The following is a 22,368-nucleotide window of genomic DNA, read 5'->3' as shown; positions in this document are numbered from 1 at the left end:
TGCATTATGGTTGATACCTTCAAAGCAGCAGCAGCAAGACAAAGTTTAAACTTACTTTTTTATTAGTGAAGTAAGGTCCCTAGCATTTATTGTCAGCAATGTAATTTCTTAGCTGGTAATATTAAAGCAAACAATAGTCTTGAGATATTTCATCCCATAGAAAAAGTCCTTCTCCAAACTGTACAGTTTTACTCACACTTTTGTAAGTCCTCTTTCTTTTAGCCGTTATTTCTAATGGCTAAAAACTGCAATATAAGCTGAATGGTTTATTCCATGAGTAAAAATACATCACACGGATACCACAGTGTCAAAAATTACCAACGTTCTCAAACTTGAACTTTGCAAAGATCTGTAAAGTCACAGCCTGACTTCACCTGTATCTGGCACTGACATCTTAGTGTATAGTGCCTTTATTATCGAATTTATAAATATCTTAGACTTAACTCACTACTACAAATTTAATTGCTCTTATTATTCCATTGTTAAAACCATGTGGCCTACTTCATATTAAAGGTTCAGCTCTAGCATCTGCTATACACTTCCAACCAAAGTCAATCCCATCTAGCCTAAGTCTTCTACTAAGTGCCATTGCACCAGCAATGCACACTTAGTGCAGAAACTAACAGAACCCCAGGAAGGCATTTCAAAGCTTGTAGGTTCATATCTGTAAGCTTCCATAACCACCTGTACTAAAAGACTTAATTCCATAACGTAGCCAATGTGTATTTGCTACAGCTCAAATGGTGACCTTTTAGCTTTAGTTCCTGTTCAATCCCAGCATTTTGGCCAAGATTGCAGCCATCACAGAGCTGCTTCTAGCACTTAGAAAGTACTGGCTCTGTGACTGCCGCACATGGAGCTTGCAAACTTGTGTGTTTGAGAACATTTCTGTCAGCTAAACTCAGTGTCACAGAGAAAGCTTCCAGCAACACATGCATTGGCTGACATGGAGGTTTGGGTATTCAGACATTTGTTTTGCTGTCTCGATGCTGTTGTGAACATCAGGTGCTTCCATTTCAAAAACCTTTGCTGTTGCAAGCACAGAGAAATACACACATCACACAATAAACCAAATGATAACCCAACCCTGCAAGGTGGCTGAACACCTACAGTGCAGCGATGAATGCTGTCAGCTCCTTTAGAACTCAGCTTTATCTCACACCTTGTGGAGTGACAAGCCAAATCAGGAAACTTAAAAGGAAAAAGCTCTTGGTAGCCAAAACCTCCTCTGCAGTCTCAGCAGGTGACAAGACCCGTCAGCAGTCCTGCATGCTCACACTTGACCCATGTCCTGCTACTGTGTGTGAGGTTTCCAAACTGGCAATGGCAGGGATGTTTTGAGATCATCCTAAGGAAATGACTGAGAGGAGCTGACAGGCAGCCTCTCTGGGCAGCCTGGGCATCGTAGCACTGAGAAAATATATTTCTCATTAATTCTCAGGGCTATTTTAGCAGATCTTGCTGTGCCACACTTCACTGCAGAAAAGTCCCTTCTTTAATTAAATCTGGGGGAAATCCCATTGAGGTCAATGACTGTTGTGTATACAGGCAGAAGTGTCTAATACCTGTAAGCCTATATTGTCTCAGAGGTCTGGGGAGCTTGTTGCTGCTTTAAGAATTAATTTTGAATGTTCTCATGTGAGAAAAAGAGGTGAGATTTCTCTTACCTCTCTCCATAAAAAACAATAGGTAATCCTCCCTCTTCTATATCTATGGCCATTTTGAAGGACAACACTTGCCTTGAAACACTAAGCTTTAAATTTTCTGGTGGAAAATTGGTATATAATGATTTTCCTCATCCTGCTCATTAGAATTATAAAAAAGAAATATTATTTTGGCCCATGCGATCAGTGTTCTTAAGACACCGCATTGGTATCCAGATGATCTCACTGTAGCTTCTGACCATTTCATGGTTTTCCTGTGCTCTCAGTGCATCATGGATGAAGCAGCTTGCTAAGATTAAAATTATTAACACTTTTTCAGGGTAGAATGGGCCTCTTCCTACATATGCCGTTTCAGGGATTCAGACCATTCTGGCTTCAGAATATACTATTTTTAAGACATAGCACCCGGCTGCGAAAAATCGGCTTCATTCTGTTCTCAAATAAAAAATACGGAGTAATTGAAAAGGCAAATAAAATAACATAACAGAGAGTTTCTATCATGTTGATACTGATTTGGGAGCTTTTCATTGCTGTTGTTATTGCTTATATTTCCATTCCAAAACCAATTCCACATGTACAAAAGCAAGGAATTTAACATTTTTCTTGTATTCTTTCTTCTTTAATAATATCTACCTCGACATATTTTCTACCTACTTCTATTTTTCTGGTACTACATCATACATGGTAGTATAACTGTTGCTTGAATCATACTTATATTTACATGGTAAGAGAAACTGTTAGTTTAAATGATGCAAGTATTAAAGCCAATGAGTTAATTGTCTCTAATTGCAGGAAAGATGGATTTAATACTAGCCGAATGTAATAGGCAATACATACCTTACTGTAGTTGGTAGATGTTGAAATCCCACTATGAAACCCTATTAGGGTTTTAACTGTTAACAGAGGACCATAAATCATGTCTCAAAGATGCTCAACAGGAGCAACCTGGCCAGCAAAGCTCCAGATCATTTAAAAAACCCACAGGGTAGCTCAAAAGTAATGTACATATATCACAAGTAGAATTTTCAATTCATTCTGGCTTTTGCTGAGTTGCAAAGCAACGCTTTAAGATTTACAAAAGCCTGAGAAATCAGTGCAGAAAACCAACCATTTTGTGCTGTTCTAAGGCCTTATTGTTCCTTCAAGTTTTAAAGGTCCTTAAGAAGTTACACATTTATTGTCCTCTTCCATTTTTGTGTACTATCTCCTTTCTCTGGGGAGATGAAGCTACAGGCAGAAGTTTGTGTTCTCAGGATCATTGCTGGTTATGTGTCTTTCCATCTGCACATCTGCTCTTGAAGAACTACAAAGGACATCACACAAAACCAGATAAAGCCACTTTTCAGAAACAACACTAGATACAATCAATTTGTCTTCTACTAAATTAGCAGCTATTCAGCCACATAAAGTAGCATGCTATTGCAATGACTCGGGCATGATTTTTCACTACCCCTTTAAATAGTGCTGTCCATTTTACAGGCTAACCACATCAGTCACCATCTCTGGCTGTCTGATTCATCTTTTCACATGTAAGTCAAGTTTCCAAAATATGTTGAGCTCAGTTCTAGGAAGGAATGACATCTCCTTCGGTTACTTTCTGCATTTTAGTTGCCTTTTTTATTAATTTTTTTTTTTCTCTTTTGGGGCTAAAAGCCCTGAAACCCCCTACAAGTATCCCACCTTTCTCCCAGGGGTGTTTTGTTGCCAGGCTCAGTCGCTGCCTCTTAAGCACTTGCCTGCATCAACAGATGGATGCAGCATCCAGCTGTTGTCCAGTGGGTTCCAACTACATTCACATAAAGCACTCAGGCGATGTTCAACCTTTAGCTCTGTCTGTCTGAGTTAAGATGTCCGTCTGGACCCAGGTTACCAAAGCTATTCAGTTTATAAACCCCTTTCACACAAGAAAAAAAAACCCTGCCATTTACACTATGAACCACTGCTGACATAGTGGGAGCCATGTGGAGCTGGTCCAACACCTACTAAGGACTTGTAATAGCAAAAGGTTTCTCCTAGCACTGGAAGGTCACTCCTGCTGCTCAGAGTAGTCCCAGTGAATTTTGTTTTGGGATTAGGGCATTTCTCACCACACAACCTCTCTTTACCTTTAAGAAAGGGGTAATGTTAACAAAACTGGTTAAAAGCCATGGTTTTTGCCAATAGCTTCACTTAGAGGATAATTAGCCTGTTCACAGGGCCAGTTTTTTGATCATAGAAACATAGAACAGTTTGGAGGTTCCAAATTGGTGCCCCATTCCCTCCAAGCCCTGTCCAACGTGGCCCTGAACACTGACATAGGGCAGCCACAGCTTCTCTGTGCAAACTGTGCCAGTGCCTCACCAGTTTCACAGTAAAGAATTTCTTCCTAATATCTAACCTAAATCTACCCTCTTTCAGTTTAAACCTATCACCTCTTGTTCTATCACTACTTGCTCTTATAAAAAGTCCCTATCACACTGCCCCATTGCAGATTTATGCCTGTCCTCTGTCTTGAAGCTAGAGCTCCTGCCTGGGATGGCAGCAAACTGTAATCTGAGCAGTAGCAGGGACTCACCTTGCCAATGCTCTGGACCACCTTTGCGATGTAAACATAGCCTCCGTTTCACTGGTCTCAGAGTTGCTCCATCACAGCAAAGAAACACTGAAATCCCTCACATTTACCCCTGTGCTGAGATGAAAGGGTAATATTCTCAGTTTGCAGCAAGTGACACAAGAGTTGAGGACTCTCATGGCACTCTCCCTGCACATGAGTTTGTGAGACTAGGGCTTGTGGGTAGAGAGCTTCCCTGAACTAGAACTGCATTTCCACATTATTTCTCAGTCCCTGCTTTCCCACCAGCCAGCATCAAAGACAGGGAGTTTCAGAAGCAGCCTCCAGCTTTTTCCACACTCCGTGTATTTTGGCAGCTTTCTCTAATGAATAGCAATCTCTTTGGAAGGTTGTAAAGAATGGATTTCTTTTCTCCCAAAACATAAAGAGATTCTTAATAGGGTATCAAACAGGTCTTGAAGCCTAATGTAACCCATTTGCAATACCTCTGCCTTTCAGAAGTCAGCAGAATGCACAGATCTATCACTGTGGTGCTCTGCAAATCCGCTTTCAAAATACACTGCATACAAAATAACTCACAGAGACTTAAATACGTTAATAACTTAAGAACCTAAATAAGCTGATATTTGATGTGACCTACATTAATGGGGAGGCATTACATGGCAGATAAGCAGGAAGTTCTCATCTATTGTATAATACATTATTTATTCATACCACAAACATACTGAGCAAAGGATATGCTCTCGCATTCTGTCTACTTATTTTTCCTCCAGAAAAAAAAAATAATAAAAATGATGTAAGAAGATCATGCTGGTGAGAAGATATTCATATCACAACAGAAACAGACTTAGTGGCAGAGCTGCCAGATACTGCTTTATGGTTGGAAAGATATAGAGAAAAGCACATAGGCACTGTGCACCCACAATTCTAACTACCAGCCTAAGAGTGGAAGCCATTCATTAAAGAGGCTAATGGCTTTACCCTGACTCATATCATTGCATTAATAAAAATCATCTGTAAAAGCATCAATTCCTGCTGTACTGTAAATGAGACAGTGGCTGAGTGTGCACTGCAGCTGCAAGATAAGGCACTAGAAAGACATCTAAATTTTTGGCTAATTCTAGATGTCAAGATAATTGGATTTTCCAAATTAAACCTTTCTGTAAGTAAAAAGGACTAAGGGTAAGGACTGTAGCAGGAGCTACGGTCACTGTTATGAACAATTTTTTGCTACAGTGCCATATTTCTTCCATGTCTGCTCTAAGCCTGCAAAATGGCAAGAGCTTCATAAAAATATTGAAGTAGTTATATCATTTGCCATTAGAAGTTTACATGGGAAAGCTTTGTTTCTTGTGCATCTACCTATTCATTTTATGAGCTCTTAACAGGATTTTAGTGCATGGTGAAGGGACAATATAAGGTTGTTCAGGCTAAAGTTTGAGTTTTATTAAAAGGTCTGTGAAATGTAACATTACTACATATGATAGAATGTAAGGATATTGCAGGGGCAAGGTGCTCAGAGGAGTAGGTGTTGTTGGGTCAAATATATGTTTAAACACTTGATCAAAACAAATTTTTTGTATAAGAATGTCTTTTGGCTTTTTAATTGTCATGATAGCAATGTGCATCCCTCAAACCTTGTGAATGCTTGTGTTTCATGAAGGAATTATTTGGTACTTCAATAAAGGTGCTGACAATATAAATACTCCTTGAGACACTTTGTCTCCAGATGGTTTCTCTGAAGACTTTCTCTGATACCCCACACTTCCAAAACCGGGATATAAACCTCCTGACAGAGCAAAGTGAGTCAGTCCCGTAACTACAAAAAGAAATCTTCCCTATCATCAGATTACAGCCTCTTTTTGAGCTAGTTTTACATCTTTGCTGGAGCAATAGATTTTGTCCACTGCTAAGATAAACCACCAAATTCAGTGAACTTATGTCAGTCATAATCCTTACATTATTGTACATTGCTAGAGGACCTCTTTCTTATAGTTTAAGGTCATCTCAAGGATTTCAGTTTTTCTAGCTCTGCTGGAATTGAAGGCTGGAATGTAGCATCATGTGATGAGATGAGATAACATTGCAGAGCTCACTTGCAGGATATGACAAAAAAAAAATCATCTTTCTTTATCACCTTCATCAGTTTAGCAGCTACCCCCATACTCATGAAACAGCCTGATGCTTCTTCCATCCAAGGCCATAACAGCAACATCCTCCCTGGTGTATCTGAGAGGATGCTGCAGAAAGGACCCTTCAGATGAAAATAAGCCAAAGCATGTGCAATTGGGGAAGGAAAAAAAACCCCCACGTTTGTCCTGTCCTCTCTGCAGGAACTCTCATGAAAGTCTGTTGGAGCCCTTGCAATCCTCTTGACACTGTGACTGTACCCTGATGCATGGTGTACAGCATGGCAGATGATATTCTGTAGGTATTCCTGTTTCCTGGACACACTGCCAGATATCCATCCACATGTATGGACTTCAGTGCATAAAAGCTTAGGCAGAAAAATCCTTAGGGATTTCATCATATAAAGTTTTCTCCTCCAAAGTTTTTATGGGCTTAAGTTTTATATCCTGAAAGACTTTACCCTGTAAAAATCCAAGAGGATAATAAAACAAATAGCATCTATGTCCAGGGTCGGTAGCTTAGGGAAAAAAAATGCTCCTGGGTAATAATAATACCTTCAGTAGCAGTATTGACCAGAAACTACAGATCTATTCTTTTCCCCATTGGCTGACATTTTACCGTTATTGCCCTCTGCTGTGCAGGACAGCCATGGGTACATGGCAATGCAGAGATATTATAGCCATGACTTTGAACTGTTCTTGGGGACGATAAAGCCAAAAGAGAACTTTTCAGGCAGAATACAGCGCTTTTCCAGTCCAGATTAGGAAATGGATACCAATCTATAGAAAATAAGCAGAATATCCTGTATCTCACACAGAATAAGGCTGACCTAATTCTGTGCCTATATTTACATATGAAATTCAGTAAAACTTGAACAAGTAGGCCTCTGGTTTTTTTTTTTAATGTACCTTGGAAAGCTAGATTGGTGCTATTGTTTTGCTGCTGATCCTCTAAGGGCCGTGGGTGACAAGATACTTAAAGTCCATAGAAATACAAAATCCTAAAATCACTTTCCTATAAATCAGTGCAGACTAGTAAGTATTGCCGCTGGAAGGAATGGGCACAGGATCCATTCATGGACCTCCAAGCTCTTGGCAGGACACACTTGCTATTTTCTGGTCTGATATCTCCAGATCTGTGGCATTAACCATGGATAACACGGCTGTGCCCATAGAAAATTGCAACTCCTTCTCACTGGGAGGGAAAGCTATTACTGCCCCAGGTGGTCATGATACTTTTGCACACATCTGAAGCTTTTTAATGTTCCAGGGCTACATGCGAGCCACTCCAGACTGCTTCCATTCCAGGAAATGCAGGACAATGGGCTGACTAAATACTGTAATCTAAAAATATAAACAAATCCCCAGTGACAACCTTGACATCCAGGTAGAGTATTCAGTGTAAGAGTACTCCAGACACATGTGTGACAGCCTATCCCAATATCTGCTTAAAACAATTCTATAGAATTTCTGCATACCCCATACTAATAAACAGAATGGAAATAAAGTGGCATACAGCCATATTAGAGGACCTGTTGTCTAAAGCTATTAAAGAGAGGACACAGGTATTTAACTAACTGGCACTCTCAGCCTTCCATTCTGGGTTGGTGGAAGCAGTCATCAGCTAAACATATGACTCACGGAGGCATGCTGTTTCTTAAATATTTTTACATAGGTGGAGGATAGACTGGAGAATAAAAGGGAGGACTTGTCAATAAAATACCAAACTAGTCCCATGATACCTCCAGTGTATAAAGTGATCTTGGAGATTCATACATCCTGTTAAAAAAATGTATCTTTTACTCTCTTACTTTTCTGACCATCTCTATTAACTTTGTGTGGCTGTTTGCCTGAGGACATCAGGACATAAGGACCTCCAGTTCTCATAATTCCCTCACTACATCCTCAAAATCTTCCTGAGCACATCTTACATCCCAGTTTCCAGAAAGGACTGCCCATGTCAAGGAGACAAAATCTTTTTTAGCAGCAGATGCAGCTGAAGCAGCACTGCATGTGGTCTTAGCCAAAAGCAACCCAGGAGGAGCTGCAGTTCAATCTCCCTTGCATTGATCAATGAGAATACTGAGCAAGACTGTTTCCAGACTGGTAGCTCTGGCAGTTCCAGCACCAGTTCATTGGGGTCCACTAAGTGTGAAATCCACCTCTGCATGAGACCAGCACAATGCATCATCTGAGTCATTTTTAAGGGATGACAAGGTTCATAAGCTTCATGTTGCCCTCTGCACAGAAGTGAATTTTACTCAATGCAAATGGTGTTTAAATGCAATATTTTAAGACTAATATTCCGTATAGGCAGAGTGTCGAATTCATGCCAACCCAAGGGGTAATATGAATGCTTAGTATTGTTTAACCAACTCCCAAGGACTGAGTAAAACCCTCAGATGAAAGATATGACCTTCAGAGGACATGGAATCACTTTTTCTTTTCCTCTAAAAGTTAATTTATCTAATACTTTTCTCTTCATTGAAGACATAGACTCGCTGCACTGAAAACTGTTTACAAATGTTCTTTCTCCATTAAATGGATTTTCTGAGTATAGATAGGCAAGTGTTTTCTGGAACTAATTTAAATTCTCATCTAATTAATATTCAAGACCAAAATTTGTTATCTTTGCATGACTGTGCAATTATTAAAAGGAAAATATAATCTGTGAAAGTTTTTTTTTTTTCCTAACTAGCCATGAACAGACATGTGATATATAATTTTTTCACCTGTTTTAGGCTATGCTTGCAGAAGCCATCACTACAGAAACATCTTTTTCTGCTATGTACACACCACTTGGGACAGAAATCAAAGCTGATGAAAGAAACAAGTTAAAGACCAGGTTTGCTAAAAAGCACCCTGATTATGTGGAGCACATATATACAGGTAACAGCAGATTTCACATGTCCTTAAGCTCTGTATACTGTTGCTTGAATGGCTGACTTACTTAAAAAGAGTTTGAGAGAGGCTGGAGAGTGAGCTCCAGACATTTCTACACTTCGGGGGGAGAGGAAGGAGAGGGGAAATAAATATCTAAAATTTGCTTTATGATTGCACATGATTCAGGTAATCAAATCAGTACCCGGGCCAAGTACAGACTTTACACTGCAAATCCCATAAAGATGATTTTTATCCATGAAGCCCCATGTTTGAATTGTTGAATTTTGTTATTGTAACTAATATTTTGTTCAAGCGTAGATTTGCAGTGCATTGCAGTGGCAGTGAGACCCAAGCTCATTCTCATTCTCTGTGGGTTTCCATCTGTCACTGATGGTCGTCCCTGCAGCAGGGGCTTCACTTTCCAAAATTATCCTCACTTCTATGAGCACTAATAGACTGACTGACACTTTTAAGAGCATCTCAGCTGCAGGAATGGGGATAGCCAGGTTTCCTTTAGCCTGCTAAAGACAAGTAGAATCAGAGTGAACAAGGCCTTTGCAGAGCCCTTTGTCAGCTCCTGGCAGAGTGAACTTAAATAGCATCTCCTGGAGTAAACAGATGTTTAAATTCTGCTGACCACAGCCTTATTTCAGGCATGACATTTTGGCAAAAGAGAGGCAGGGGGATAAAAGGCATTTCTTACTACCATTAATGTGGTGACTTGGAGCATAGCTGACCCTGATGATGTTTGACCTTGAGTTTGATTTAGAAACGTAAAGGGAAAAGTAAATGTCTCAGGTGAAATTCTGGGAATCCTCTATCTTCATCACACAAACTGAATGTGTAGCTCACCTCTTACTGCCACTTCCAGCAGGGTCACCCAAAGGGCTGAAGTGCTGCCTGCTCCCTGCAAGAGTTAGACCCAGGTCAGACAGCTTCATCCTTGCAGCACTGCTGAGCCCCAGTACTCAGCAGATAAGTAAGACTTCCAAAAGGACACACATTGTGTCTTTGGGGAGGAAAAGAAAACCTATTTGTAAATAGGAAACAGGAAACCAAATGTTTACCACGAAACTCTGCAAATATTGAACACAAGTAAACTCATTTTGTTCATTTTTGTTTTGCTTTAAGGAAACCAGTGTAAAGCTAGATTGTGTCTTGCAAGCTGCAAACCACCCATGTACTGGATTTCTGGCAGTAGCTTTGGGGTTGTTCAAAGGGGGAAAATAATGACTTATCTATCATGGTGGTTGTAGAATCCCTGTCTACTGTTTACTTTCTTTCTAATATGATTTTGTGAAGAATTTCCTGGGACAAAAGTATTGGCATTAAAAGGAGCATAAAATAAAACTCCCTGAACCTGATTTTAAAAAAGATTAATTAAAGATTAATTTTAAAAGATAAACTAAATATAAATTAAAAAGATAAATTTAAAAAAAGATAAAATAAAAAAGATAAACCCCCTCAATTTACTTGAGCATACTCAAGTAAAGAGTGAGACTTCCAAGAGCACATGAGCAGAAAAGGTGTGCAAGTGCTGTGCTGAAACTCAGTTTGTGTTCATAAGCCACTGAATGACTCTGAGAGCGTCATCAGCCATTTTCTCACTCCTCCCAGTAAGGAAAAGGAAGAAGTTAAAAAAAGGGGGAAGGTGTAAAAGATCTCAGTCCTATAGTACTTTATAATTATAACATATAGTCAATTATAAAATAGATTGAATAGGGCCAGATCTGCCTTCAAATCCATTTGTTTACAAAAATCTATCAGTTAAAAGAAGCTCCAATTCTAGTACATTTCTCTGACTGCAGGTTCTGAAGTTTCTAGGAGTTAAGTAGGATAAAATGCCAAGAAAAAACAATATGGGTATCAGGCTCTTGAAAGTGCAGTGGTGTTAGATGTCTCTCACAGACAGGACCTCTCCCAAGCTCCCTCCTTTCTGTCCCATAAACACAGCAGACACAGCTGCTTTTCTGAGATGATGCTGAGATAACTCACAACAGTGTTAGATGAGGTCCACCAAAGCAGAAGGGTTACTCAACTTGTCTATTCATGTCTGACCTAAAATCACACTGCCCACCAAAAAAAAATGTCACAAAGCAACAAGTTTAGCTCATTGTCAGTGTGGTACCACTGAGCATTCAACCTGCAGGTCTGTATCTCAAATAGCTGAAATTAGAAATATGAGCTAAACCCCATTTTAACAGTGGGTGTGAAATACCAGACTTCTCACGAACATGTTATTTTAAATAACCTTCCTATTCTGTAACAATTATCTGTCCAATTTTAGTCCAAGTTCTGCTAGAGTGTAAAGATTGAATTGATTTCAAAGTTTTCCGAATTGCCAAGGAAAAGGAGCAGATACACATTTAAAACCAAGTATACAATGCAGTTTGTTGCAAAACTGAGAATCCATTAAAAGCAGAATATGCTGCAAGGGAAATATCAGGTCCACTCATTTTGATTTATATAGGGGTAAGTTCAGAGAGCTCTGAGTGGGGTTCTCCATTTGTCACTCTGACCACACAGCCTGGCATCTTAAAAGCAGAGCTCACTGAAAACAGAGCACTGCTTTGTGAAAAGTGACACTGACATTCAATCTAGGTTTATTTTTTGCAGGGCAAGAGGAGGGAGGAAAGGGCTGGTCTGGTTTCCTTAGCAGAGGTGGTTTAAACAATTACTCTGAGCATCTGTCCTTGTTGAGGTCAGGGCATACCAACTCAGCTAATACACAGGGGTTTTGGCAGCAGCAGTCACAAACTCTGGACAAACCGCAGCACATGCTGTTACATACCAGCTGGGTGGATCAGAAAAGACATGCAGGAAGCCTGGGATTACAGTGGTGGTGATGGTTAAAGCACAAACCTGTAGGAAATAAACCTCAAAAATTCAGGGAATAACAAAACAGCTTCTTTGCAGTAAAAAGATCACTATGTTATGTTACTGAAGCGGTGAGTTATTAATGCTTTGGATTATCAGCATTGAAAAATACAGAAATGAAAAAGACAAGTTTTATCTTATGCATCAGCAACATTAAAGCTGTTGATGCAAAAGTCTGCAAAATCTGGAATTTCGAAACCCCAGTTATAGCTGGATGGGCTAGCTTAGTCACCTTTGTTTTGGCAAGCTTTTGGGACTATATTTCACTCTTTCTTAGACTTCCTCTCTTTTCCGGGGATGGGGGGATGGGGGGAATGAAAAAGAAAAGAAAAAAAAAAAAAAGTAACTTCTGTTACAACTGAAAAGAAATGTGACAGTGGGAATTATTTTCATTTCCTATTCCAGATCCTCATGGACTTCACATCTTGCCACAGTCGTGTGAGTGGCTGGCTGAGCCTCCCCAGAAGTACTCGTTGACTCTGGGTTTCAGAAACGAACATATTGGAAAAATCTTGGAAAGGTGGTCAAACAAAAAACTGCCAATCTTTTCAGGTACTCCAACCTGCTTAATAGCTGGGACAGCTCAGGGGAGACCTCCGTGATCCTTGCTAAATGAGGGAGGGTGGTGGTTTCTCAGGATCCATTTCTCTGTGCTGGCAGCCCCAACTTTCCAGATATCTCTCCCCATACTCCTCTCTCTTCCTTCAGTTTCCCTGTCTTCCTGCTAGATCCTCTGTGGAAAATGTATACAGGTAAACACAGTATATGATTTTGTGATTTCATTTCCTAGACCGGAAAACACCTTTCTGTCCTCTCACCGAAGAAGAAACAAAAAGATATTGGGATTACACTGGGGAAAAGATCATGCCAGTAATAAATTTTATAAGAAGCACCAAATTAACTGTGAGTATAAAATTCCCTTTCTGGCGTATAGTGTGTATGGCAGCAGAAGCTTGTGCATGTGTAAATGATGTGTGGTTTTTGGTGGGTAATTCATTCTGCACATTCTCCTCCTGTGTCCAGAAATGCTCAGTGAATTGCATTAAGAACAGAGTTCAAATGAGGTTTAGATACTTTTAAAAAGTACCCCTAATTATTTGACAATGTACCCAGTTTATTTAAAATCACTTTGCATGCAATTTTCTCAAATCTTTATGGCCTATTATATTATATCCCTACTTCACACAACCACCAAAACAACTTGCTATATTTAATACCCATAGTTTACTACACATATCACCAGGATCTCCATCAAGACTTAATAATTGCTACTTGAAACATTTCTAGTGCTTTAGATCCTGATCCCTACGTAGTGAAGTATGTGAAATAACCTTCAAATCTGCTACAACCATACTGAAGGTATATTAGTTAATTCTACTCCATACTTTCTGCAATAATGTACACAGCTTTTTAGCACCATGGCTTTTGATTAGCACAAAAGGTCAAAAATCAAATTTGCATGTAGACTAGACTGTTTTAATGCAATACTTAAATTATTCTCCTGAAAATAAGTGGAAAAAGCCTCTCTTCCCCAGACTGTAAATGCTAATGTTAATGCTTCTTCCCTCGCAATAACAGTTTTTTAGTTTTCTGTATGTTGAAGGGATCAGAGCCATTTCCTTGTATGGGGTGTCTTAGCAAATCACAGGATTTATATTCTTAGGTTTTGATACCAGATAGGAGGTTGACAAAAACTGCTACTTAGCAACCCCTAGCAAGGAGGAAACATTAGCTAGATATTTGGGGAATCTGTATCTCCTTTACTTTTGGAGAGCAGCTGCTGAAACAGCAGTAAGTGCTTGAACTTACATGGTTAGTGGGAGGTAAAGGTGCTTAGTGCTTCGCCAAAATGGGCGCTCATAAAGCATCTGTATCAGTGTGAGGCAGGTGGAGGAGGCTGAGGTCAGACACCCCTGAGTAAACACAGAACTACTTCTTTCCAGTTCTTTCCTGAAGCCATGTGCTGTTGGCTTCAGATGACCAAAAGCCCAAGTTATTAATGTGCAGGCTAATGGAAATGGCATCTTATGAAAAGTGAAATACCCATCACTGCTGTTTGCATTGCACTTTGAATGTTTCAGAAGCTTGAAGTATAAACAGACAGCAGGTGGGTACTGGATACAGAATAAAACCCTGATCTTTCTGAAAACCCCAGTAAAAGTCCAATGAAAGTATATATATATGTATATAAAATGCTTTCTTTGGGTATAACATGGAGCTTTCAGAGGTGAGATTCCTCTATTGCAGTTAATCAGTCTTTAAAGAGTATCAGGAGAGGACAAAAGAAAAAATTGAAATCTCATACTCTTTGGATTCCCCATAACAACCCTGATCTATAAATGAATTTGGAGGAACTGGACCATATGGTACAAGCAGAGATACATGGTATCTGCTATGCAGGGTGTAAGGAAAAGGAACTCATCATGTAAGAGATGAGAGTGGTATATTAGGGTTGCCCAAGCCAGTCTCCACTAGCTATATGAATTTGCACTGCTCCTACACAGTAATATTTTCAATGAGGTCTAGACCTCACCTCATGCATTTAAATAGTCTTGCTGAAACAAAAGAAAGCTCCCAGAACCATTGACGTCAGCAGCAAAGATGCCTTTTTTTTCAAGGAGGTCAGCACAACATTCCTGTGTTTCAGGCCAGGTCTATCCCAGTGCCACCTCCAGCAGCAGCAAGAATGTGATAACAGGTCTGAACCTTCATCCTAGAGATTTATAACTAGCACCCAAGGGGTCAGTATGGGAGCTTTAATGGAGAGGAGGAAAGACACAAGATAGAAGAAATTATCACTGAGTTAGAACAAACAGCTGCCAATTCCACATCCATTATCAGCGGAAACATATTCACTTTCCCTTCAGTTTTTATAGTGTTGAATGATCCAGGCAAGACAGAACCTCTGACCCAAAGAGCAAATGACAAAGCTAATTATGCCTGATAATAGAGATAGGCATGGAGCCAGGACTGCTCTGCTGCTGGTGATTAAAATCTCTTTATAGGCCTGACAGAAATTTGGCTACTTTTGCTTCTTGAAAGTATTCCAACACTTTCTTCAAGCTAGAAATATGATTACATCTTATTTCCTGTACAGACAAACTAAATCCAAAACTTCTGAAAAAAAACCTTCAGATACAGACTCCAGCTTTACGACTTACTTTAAGAAGATAAAAGAATGTATTTGGTTTTTAATAGAAAAAGCATTCCTTTCTGTTCTCTTCCTCATTTGTGGATGCAAACGTACAATCCGAATACTTGTCCTTATCAGATTTCTTTTTGATGAAAACATCTCAGTGCTAAAGCAGAGCTTATTAAACCATGGCAACACTTAATGTAAGTCAATTCTGCCACCTCAGTTTTGCAGCTACACAACCTAGAGTTAATTATATGATTTATACACACACCACTGTTTGTAAGATATGAAGTTAAAGGTTAAAAAACCAGAACATTTTCTGTTGGCTCTTCTTTTTCATAAAGAACAGCCAGTCCCATTTAAATCAAGGGGACATTTATACATTGCAAAGCAGAAGCATTTGAGAATGTCGCAGTCTGGTCCCCTTGCAGCATCATCTGCTGAGGCTGAGGAAATGCCATAAACCTCGGCTATCCAAAAATACGTACCATGACACAAAGGTTATTTTATTTACCTTAAATATATATGTGTGTGTATATATATATATCTTAGTCAGAACTTCAACTACTCATATTCCTTTCAAGATTACCAGCACTGACAAGAGTTTATTCTATCCAGTGATTTCACTGAGGTAATTTCTGCTGCTTTATACACACCAAGTTTGCCTTTCTCCTGGTGCAGTTCCATGCCAATGACACATGATGCTACTTACAAGGAGAAACAATGGCCAGAGGGGCTCACATTATAAAGGTGAACAAAACCTACTGTATGATTCCCAGCATGATGCATTCATTTACAGATCTGACCGTTTTGATGTCTATTTTTTAAGTAGAGGGAAAGTGTTTCCTACAGATTTCAGCATACACATTTTCTGGAGGATACCAAAGGCATTAAAGAAATATTATGATGGATTTTTTCTGCTTGTTACTGCAATACACCACAGAGCTGCTTGCAAGGCATAACTTTATTCAGATTTTGAGCTGCAAAATACTAGTAAAGACTCTATAATAGAAAAGAACTGCTGTGGGGCTTCTGCAAAATTATGCTCTTAAAGCTGATAGCAATACGTAACGGATGTGACAGACCCTGCTTTAAATCCAGGCTGACCAGTCACTTGCTTTTCTTTTTCTTTAGCACTCAGGCAAGTAAACTTTATTTATAAATAGAAGTGGCGTAAAGGATGAATCCTTTCTTGAGTACAGAGAAAAGCAAAAATTGGGGGTATCGTCCCAAAATTCTCAATACATGAAAGGACACAATTCACTCTTCTCACGTGTCCTCCAGCTCCTTTTTGAAATGAAAGCCTGTCCTAGTTATTGCTGGGTATTTCACAACAGCAGGTAAGCTCCATCCAGAACAGGCCAATCTGCTTTTTTTAGGTGCCTTTTCATCCCAAGGTCAGAGGAATGAAGATGTCACAGGGCTGATCTTTGGGTATGAGGACCTTATTTCTGTCCTAGAAGGAAGGTCTTCAAAGGCACCTCTGGGGATAAACACCTTTTCATTTTTCCTTTTTTTTTTTTTTTTTTAAGTTTAAAGGGAATTTGTTCAGCAAAATGTCTGCTGGGAAAAACTCTCTTGAGAAGACCCCCACCTCAGTCATTATGAATAAAGTCGTCAAGAGAAAATCCATCAATTACTCATTTTTACTTTCTTCTTTAAATTCTCCTTGGAATACCAGACAGTAAGGGTGAGACCCATCCAGAAAGCAACAGCAGTAATATTCTACAGCATTTCTAGCCAGTATGCAATTGTGACTCCATGAACTGCATTTGTTGGTTTCTGTGCGACCTGATTCCCCAAATGTGCATTTCTTCTCTTTGTTAAAGGAGCCAACTCTTTTCCACTGGAGTCTCCATTTAGGTTTGGTCTTTACTTAACCTTCACTGTGCCTACCTGAGCTGTTTTCATCTTCACCTAATTGCTTGACCACTTTACTGTGTTTGTTACTACAGCTTAGTAGCCCTTTGAATTATGCTATAGTTCATTTAACTCTCATCACGTGGTTCAGCGTCCCATGGAATTTTTGTCTCTTGCCAGCAGCAGTTATTTACTTTCTCTCTCTGCATTTTTCACTGCCACTGAAACATCATCTCTGACAATGTTCAACCTCCTCTAATCCCTTAAAAAAAACACACTGTTGGCTACTTATTTATTTCCAACCTGATATAAGCTTCCACAGAGTGCATGTTGGCAAAGATGCCAAATTTGTTTCCCATATCTACATGGCATGCTCTCATATTTCTTCTGGAGAGTCAAGCAAAGAAAAAAATGTTTCATTTTGCCTTTCCTTTCTTAATCATTGAAGAAGCCCCCAACAGACACAGCGTGATGAGAGAGGATTTTTACCTGCTTTCTTAGCTGATGACTCAATATACTCATTTCTTAGTGCTTGCACAAAAAGCTTTTGGGCGGATTTCAAGAATAGCAGGGAAAAACCTTTTGCTGCATCTAAAATGTGAGATTATTTCACTTACATAAGAGCTCTCTTTCATTAACTGCTTGCTTCTCTTTATTTTAATGCACAAAGCTCTACCTGGGGACACATTTATCTGGCTCTCAAACACCAGTGATCAGGTGGAGATGGGGTTCTATTTTGTTCCTTGCTTTAGTGCCATGCAAACTAGACTGTTTCAGGCTTAACAATTTCACATATCAGAGATCAGAGGAATTTTTTTTTCTTGTTGATGTCTGTTACTAATACTAGGTCAGGGCTTCAGAAAAGGGGTTTTCAAGTGATAGTTTGCAAGAAGATTGTCCTGGTCTCCTTTCTTACAGGTAGGTTAACAGAAGTTCATGAGAGGGTATGTCTGGAAGGGCTCTTCTGGCTCCTCAAGTCGCATCATGCTATTATACACTGCTGTGTCACCTAATATTCTATTCATAAATTGAATAAAATCCATCTTAGAACTGGTTAGGCTTTCTGACTTTTCTGCTCTTGCTGAAACACACTGCAGACCTTCAACCTGAAATATAAGAAGCTTAATTGCCATCCCAGTCTTATTGGTACCTATTTATACACAATGGTCCTTCTGCTATCATTGTCTTTTATCTCTCCTTCCCTTTTCAGTTGTTTTCTCTCTTTGGAATTTAGCCCTGCATTATGTTTATTCAGAAGAATAATAAGCTCTTGGCATTTTCATTAATAGACTAATCAAACCACACTTCTCTCAAATGAAGTATCTCCCACTGTACTGGCTTCTCTGCTCCATGATGCTTGGGTTTAAATTAACCTCTCCAAACACAGCTGACTGGAGCTATCTACAATACTCCAGAGAACTGCTGACCAGAATTCCTTTTCCTTCTGCAGTGCCCAGTTCTCTCCTTCAGCTAATGGAAATACCAGTTCATTGGTTCAGCGCTTTCTTTTTCAGTTACTTTCATATCTGGAGCTCCCAGATTATAGCTGCATTCCTACCAGTGGTCACCAGTGCATGGTCTTATATTTAATACTATTTTGCAATTATATTAGGTATTATATTAAAAGGGGTAAAATTAACTATACCAGGACTATTTTTCTAGAAAGAAAAAAAAACCTAAGCTTTTTTTCCATTATTATTCTTGTAAGTTTTATAGAAGACAAGAAAGCATTCTTATTAAATTCTTATACTTGATACAAGAACTATGTTGATGATCATTTTGATAACACTTGATGCTTGCCCACACAAATTCTTGCAAAAGATCAAGATCAAACCAAATAATGAAGATTCTTTGCCAAGAAATGTTGATTTTAAAAACAGAACACCATTTCTTGAAAAATAAATGCCATTCAAGACTTTCCTTTCCCCCCATTCAATATATAATTGGACCTAGAACCACTTACCTGGAAGCATTATGTAAATGGCAGCATCAGTGTGCTACCATATGTAACTGTCAGAACAAAGGTCTGCTAAAAATACTGGAAGTGGTTTTGAAAATGGATGCCAATTCTTGGAATTTCAGGCACCTAAACACATTTAAAACCCTGATTAGATGAATGGAAATTTCACTCTGAAGGGCTGAGCATTCAGATATACAATGGCTACATCTCATCGTGAATCTAGGCCAAATTGCTTTTGAAAATCTCGGTAGGGTGCTTATTTGCATTTTTGGCAACAGAATACTTTCAAAGATATGGTGGTAAGGCTGCCATCCATCAGACACTTCAGCAGGTGCTGAGATTTTACACAAGCACTTGGCTGAGTTTCTGTATTCACATGTTTAAAATTTACCATGCGCCTAGCTGCCTGGAGGATCAGAGACCATCTCTGCAGGTTTAGTCCCTCAGGGTTATATATTTGAAAACTATGGATCTGCCTAGTCTGCAAACAAGCCATAAGCTGACACACTGCACTGTTTCCTCAACCTCTTCACTGAAACTTTAAAAGCAATCCATAAACGTCAGGTAATATTTAACAGAGGGGATTATGGAAAAGCCATTTCCAAATGAGAAAATTGCATTCAGGTTTGTTATCTGCTGCCTCCCCTTCACATATATTACAACAACATATTTATTTTTCTAGTACTACTAGACAGATTATGGCAAGAAAGTCTTTTTTTTCTTTTTTCCCCTCTATAAAGATTGACAGCAGCACTATCTTAAAGGTGGTGGATGCCATATTGCTTATAGTATTACCAGCACAAATACATATGATGATAAGCCTCAAGGCATAAGACTCAAAGGATGAGTGTGTTTTTCTGTGACTCTCCCCTAACCTACTTGCTTTTGCTGACAAAACAGGACAATCGCTGCGCATGTTCATGTGGGATAGAGAAGTTGCATTACGCCAGCTTCCTCGGCCGTCTGGGGAGAGTCGAGGAACAGTCCCAGGTGATTAACCAAGCGATGGCTGAGCTAGCAACTCTTCCCTACCTACAAGACATCAGTGAGAAAGATGTCAGAATGGTAAGTATTTATTTCTAATACTTGTTTTGTCCTTTAGAGGCAGGAAGCCAGGGAGGGAAGGGCCGGGGCAGAGCATTGCAGTGCAGTTTGCTCTGGAAATCATTTTTTGACTGTGTGGACCTGAAGTAGTTTTAAAATCCTGCCGCAGTGCCTTGTCAGAGGAGGTGCTTATCACCTGCAAGGATGACTTTTATAAAACCAACATGACTCATCCGTAGGCATATTTTTAAAACCTCTTCTTTTCCACCAAACCTCCCCAGATCAGTCTGGGAAAATGATTGCAATTATTCAGATCTTTAAAACACATAACATCAGAAGCCACCTGCAACAAAACAGGCCAACCTAGCTAAAGCTGAGGAGAGGAGGGAAAGGAGAAAAGATTTTCTTTCCTGGCTCCATCTATGACTTGCTCCCTGTCTCTGAATAAATCTGTCTACCTGCTATGCTTTTGGTTTCCCTTTGCAAAATGAGGGCAGTGGTGCTAGCAGGGCTGTTGCAAGGATAGAGTCATTAATAGCTTGATCTTATATGAATAAGCTGCAATCAGAAAGTACCATATGATTGCTCTTCCAAGAGGCTGTCAGGTTTTTCTGATGGAGGAAGGAGGGAGGAAGTTCACATACATACAATTTTAAGAATTCCATTCTAGAAAAGAAATAAAGTCCCTCCAGAGTCCCTGTATTTAAATGCAGTGCGATTTTGATGATCCAGCTTCAGTTCACTAAAACCTGTTGGTTTTCCCAAAGCCAGTCCCTTGACATTTGTTTGCAGTCCTGCAAAGCTCATAAGCTCTGTAGAATTAAAGCTTCGCAGCAGCTTGCTTTAGGGAAGAGGAGCAGCGGCCTGCAACTGCAGGAGGTGGTTGCCAGACTTTGAAGTCTGGGTTTGAGATAAGGGGAAACGACATTGCAAAGAAACTGTGCTATTAAAAGACATTTGCCTTTTGATGCAAGTGTCCTACTATTAAACTTCAGCAGGCCCACATTTCAAGGCTGGCTAAAGGGTGTTGAGTTATTGGTACATATTTCAGTGATAGTTTTTTCTTCAGGGTACAATATGTTTAGTACATCAAACATAAAGCACAGGCTATTACGCTTTTGCCTGTATCTTGTCATGTAGTAATCATAAGTCTGACCTCCCTGGAAAGCTTTTTGAGGGAGGCTCCAGGCCACCCACAACATAGGTCCTCAGTCTCTTAGAGCTGGTTTGGGCAGAACAAGGGTCTGAGCTGGGACCTTTAAGTGGCAGCTTGTAAACCTTTCAACTAAACACACACGATTTGTTTACTAAGCCCAAGGTAAAAATGATTTTTAAAAGAGCAAAGGCAGAAAACCTCCACCAGTTACTCTGTCCAGAGCATTAAAATGTATTAATTCAGCATTCATTTCTTTTTCTTTGTCTTGTCATCCTGCTGGAAAAATATATATTTAGTCTGTTGCAAATGGAGACTCAGATGCTTTGTAGCTAGGGTATTTTAGTATACTTCAGACACCACAGTGTTAAGGCATAACACTGCAAGCAAGAACTTGCAGAGTGACTTCACCAGGGAGTGATTAATGGGCTTTACCTTTCCTGGTGACATTAGCCTGCATGGCACAAGCTCCTCCTATGCTAGTAAGGATCATTTGCCTACCACATCACAACTGAGACAAGCACAGAACATTAATGCCCATCGCTGGGATCTAGTGATTGGGTTGCCTTCTAGTGATCATGACTTGCTCAGCCTGCCTGTCATCCTCCTCATTTAAGTGGGGTCCAGTCAGGGCAAAACACTTGCAGGACTGTGCTATACTGGTATGACTTGGCAGCTTCCAATGAATGCTGCAGAGGCAGTCCCCCCATGTCCCTAGGCTTCTCTCTCTCCAGCAACATTTCTAAAACATCTGAATTTCTTCACGGAGAAAACTGAGCTGGCCAAATTCTAATCTCTTGTACTAATAAAAATTTCAAGTAATTCCTCCATGGTCATTCTGACTTTACAGTGGTAAAACTGAGATATGACTTTATGACCAAGCAAGGCAGTTAAATCATGAGTTAGAAAATGCTAAAGATGCCAAGTGTTTACTATCACATACTGTATAAGTTGTATAAAGTTTAAAACACACTGAATTTATAATAGTGCAATTTTCACTGAAACAGCAAGGATCTCAAAAGCATTTCAGGTATAAACTCTTCTGTGTAAATGTCTTCTGGTAACTAAATAGAGTCCTAATCTATGGCACAGAGAACCTCAACCGAGGCCT

General features: G+C 39.6%; 1 protein-coding gene across 5 annotated transcripts in view; it reads left to right on the top strand.

The window, feature by feature from the left end:
- The window catches only part of SPATA16 (spermatogenesis associated 16), a 97,200-nt gene that overhangs the window by 59,795 nt on the left and 15,037 nt on the right, over nt 1-22,368 (top strand). For all 5 annotated transcript variants that reach the window (XM_061367266.1, XM_061367265.1, XM_061367264.1 and 2 more), the window contains 4 exons: nt 9,086-9,233; nt 12,510-12,656; nt 12,895-13,007; nt 19,961-20,125. In XM_061367266.1, coding sequence (XP_061223250.1) covers nt 9,086-9,233; nt 12,510-12,656; nt 12,895-13,007; nt 19,961-20,125 — 573 coding nt within the window. The remainder of the gene's footprint in view (nt 1-9,085; nt 9,234-12,509; nt 12,657-12,894; nt 13,008-19,960; nt 20,126-22,368) is intronic.

Source organism: Neopsephotus bourkii, unplaced genomic scaffold, assembly GCF_033783945.1.
Source record: "Neopsephotus bourkii isolate Nb327-2 ecotype Australia unplaced genomic scaffold, CSIRO-AGI_Nbou_v1 NB_1373, whole genome shotgun sequence".
Classification (NCBI taxonomy): domain Eukaryota; kingdom Metazoa; phylum Chordata; class Aves; order Psittaciformes; family Psittacidae; genus Neopsephotus; species Neopsephotus bourkii.
This window is presented reverse-complemented; position numbering and strand designations above follow the sequence as displayed.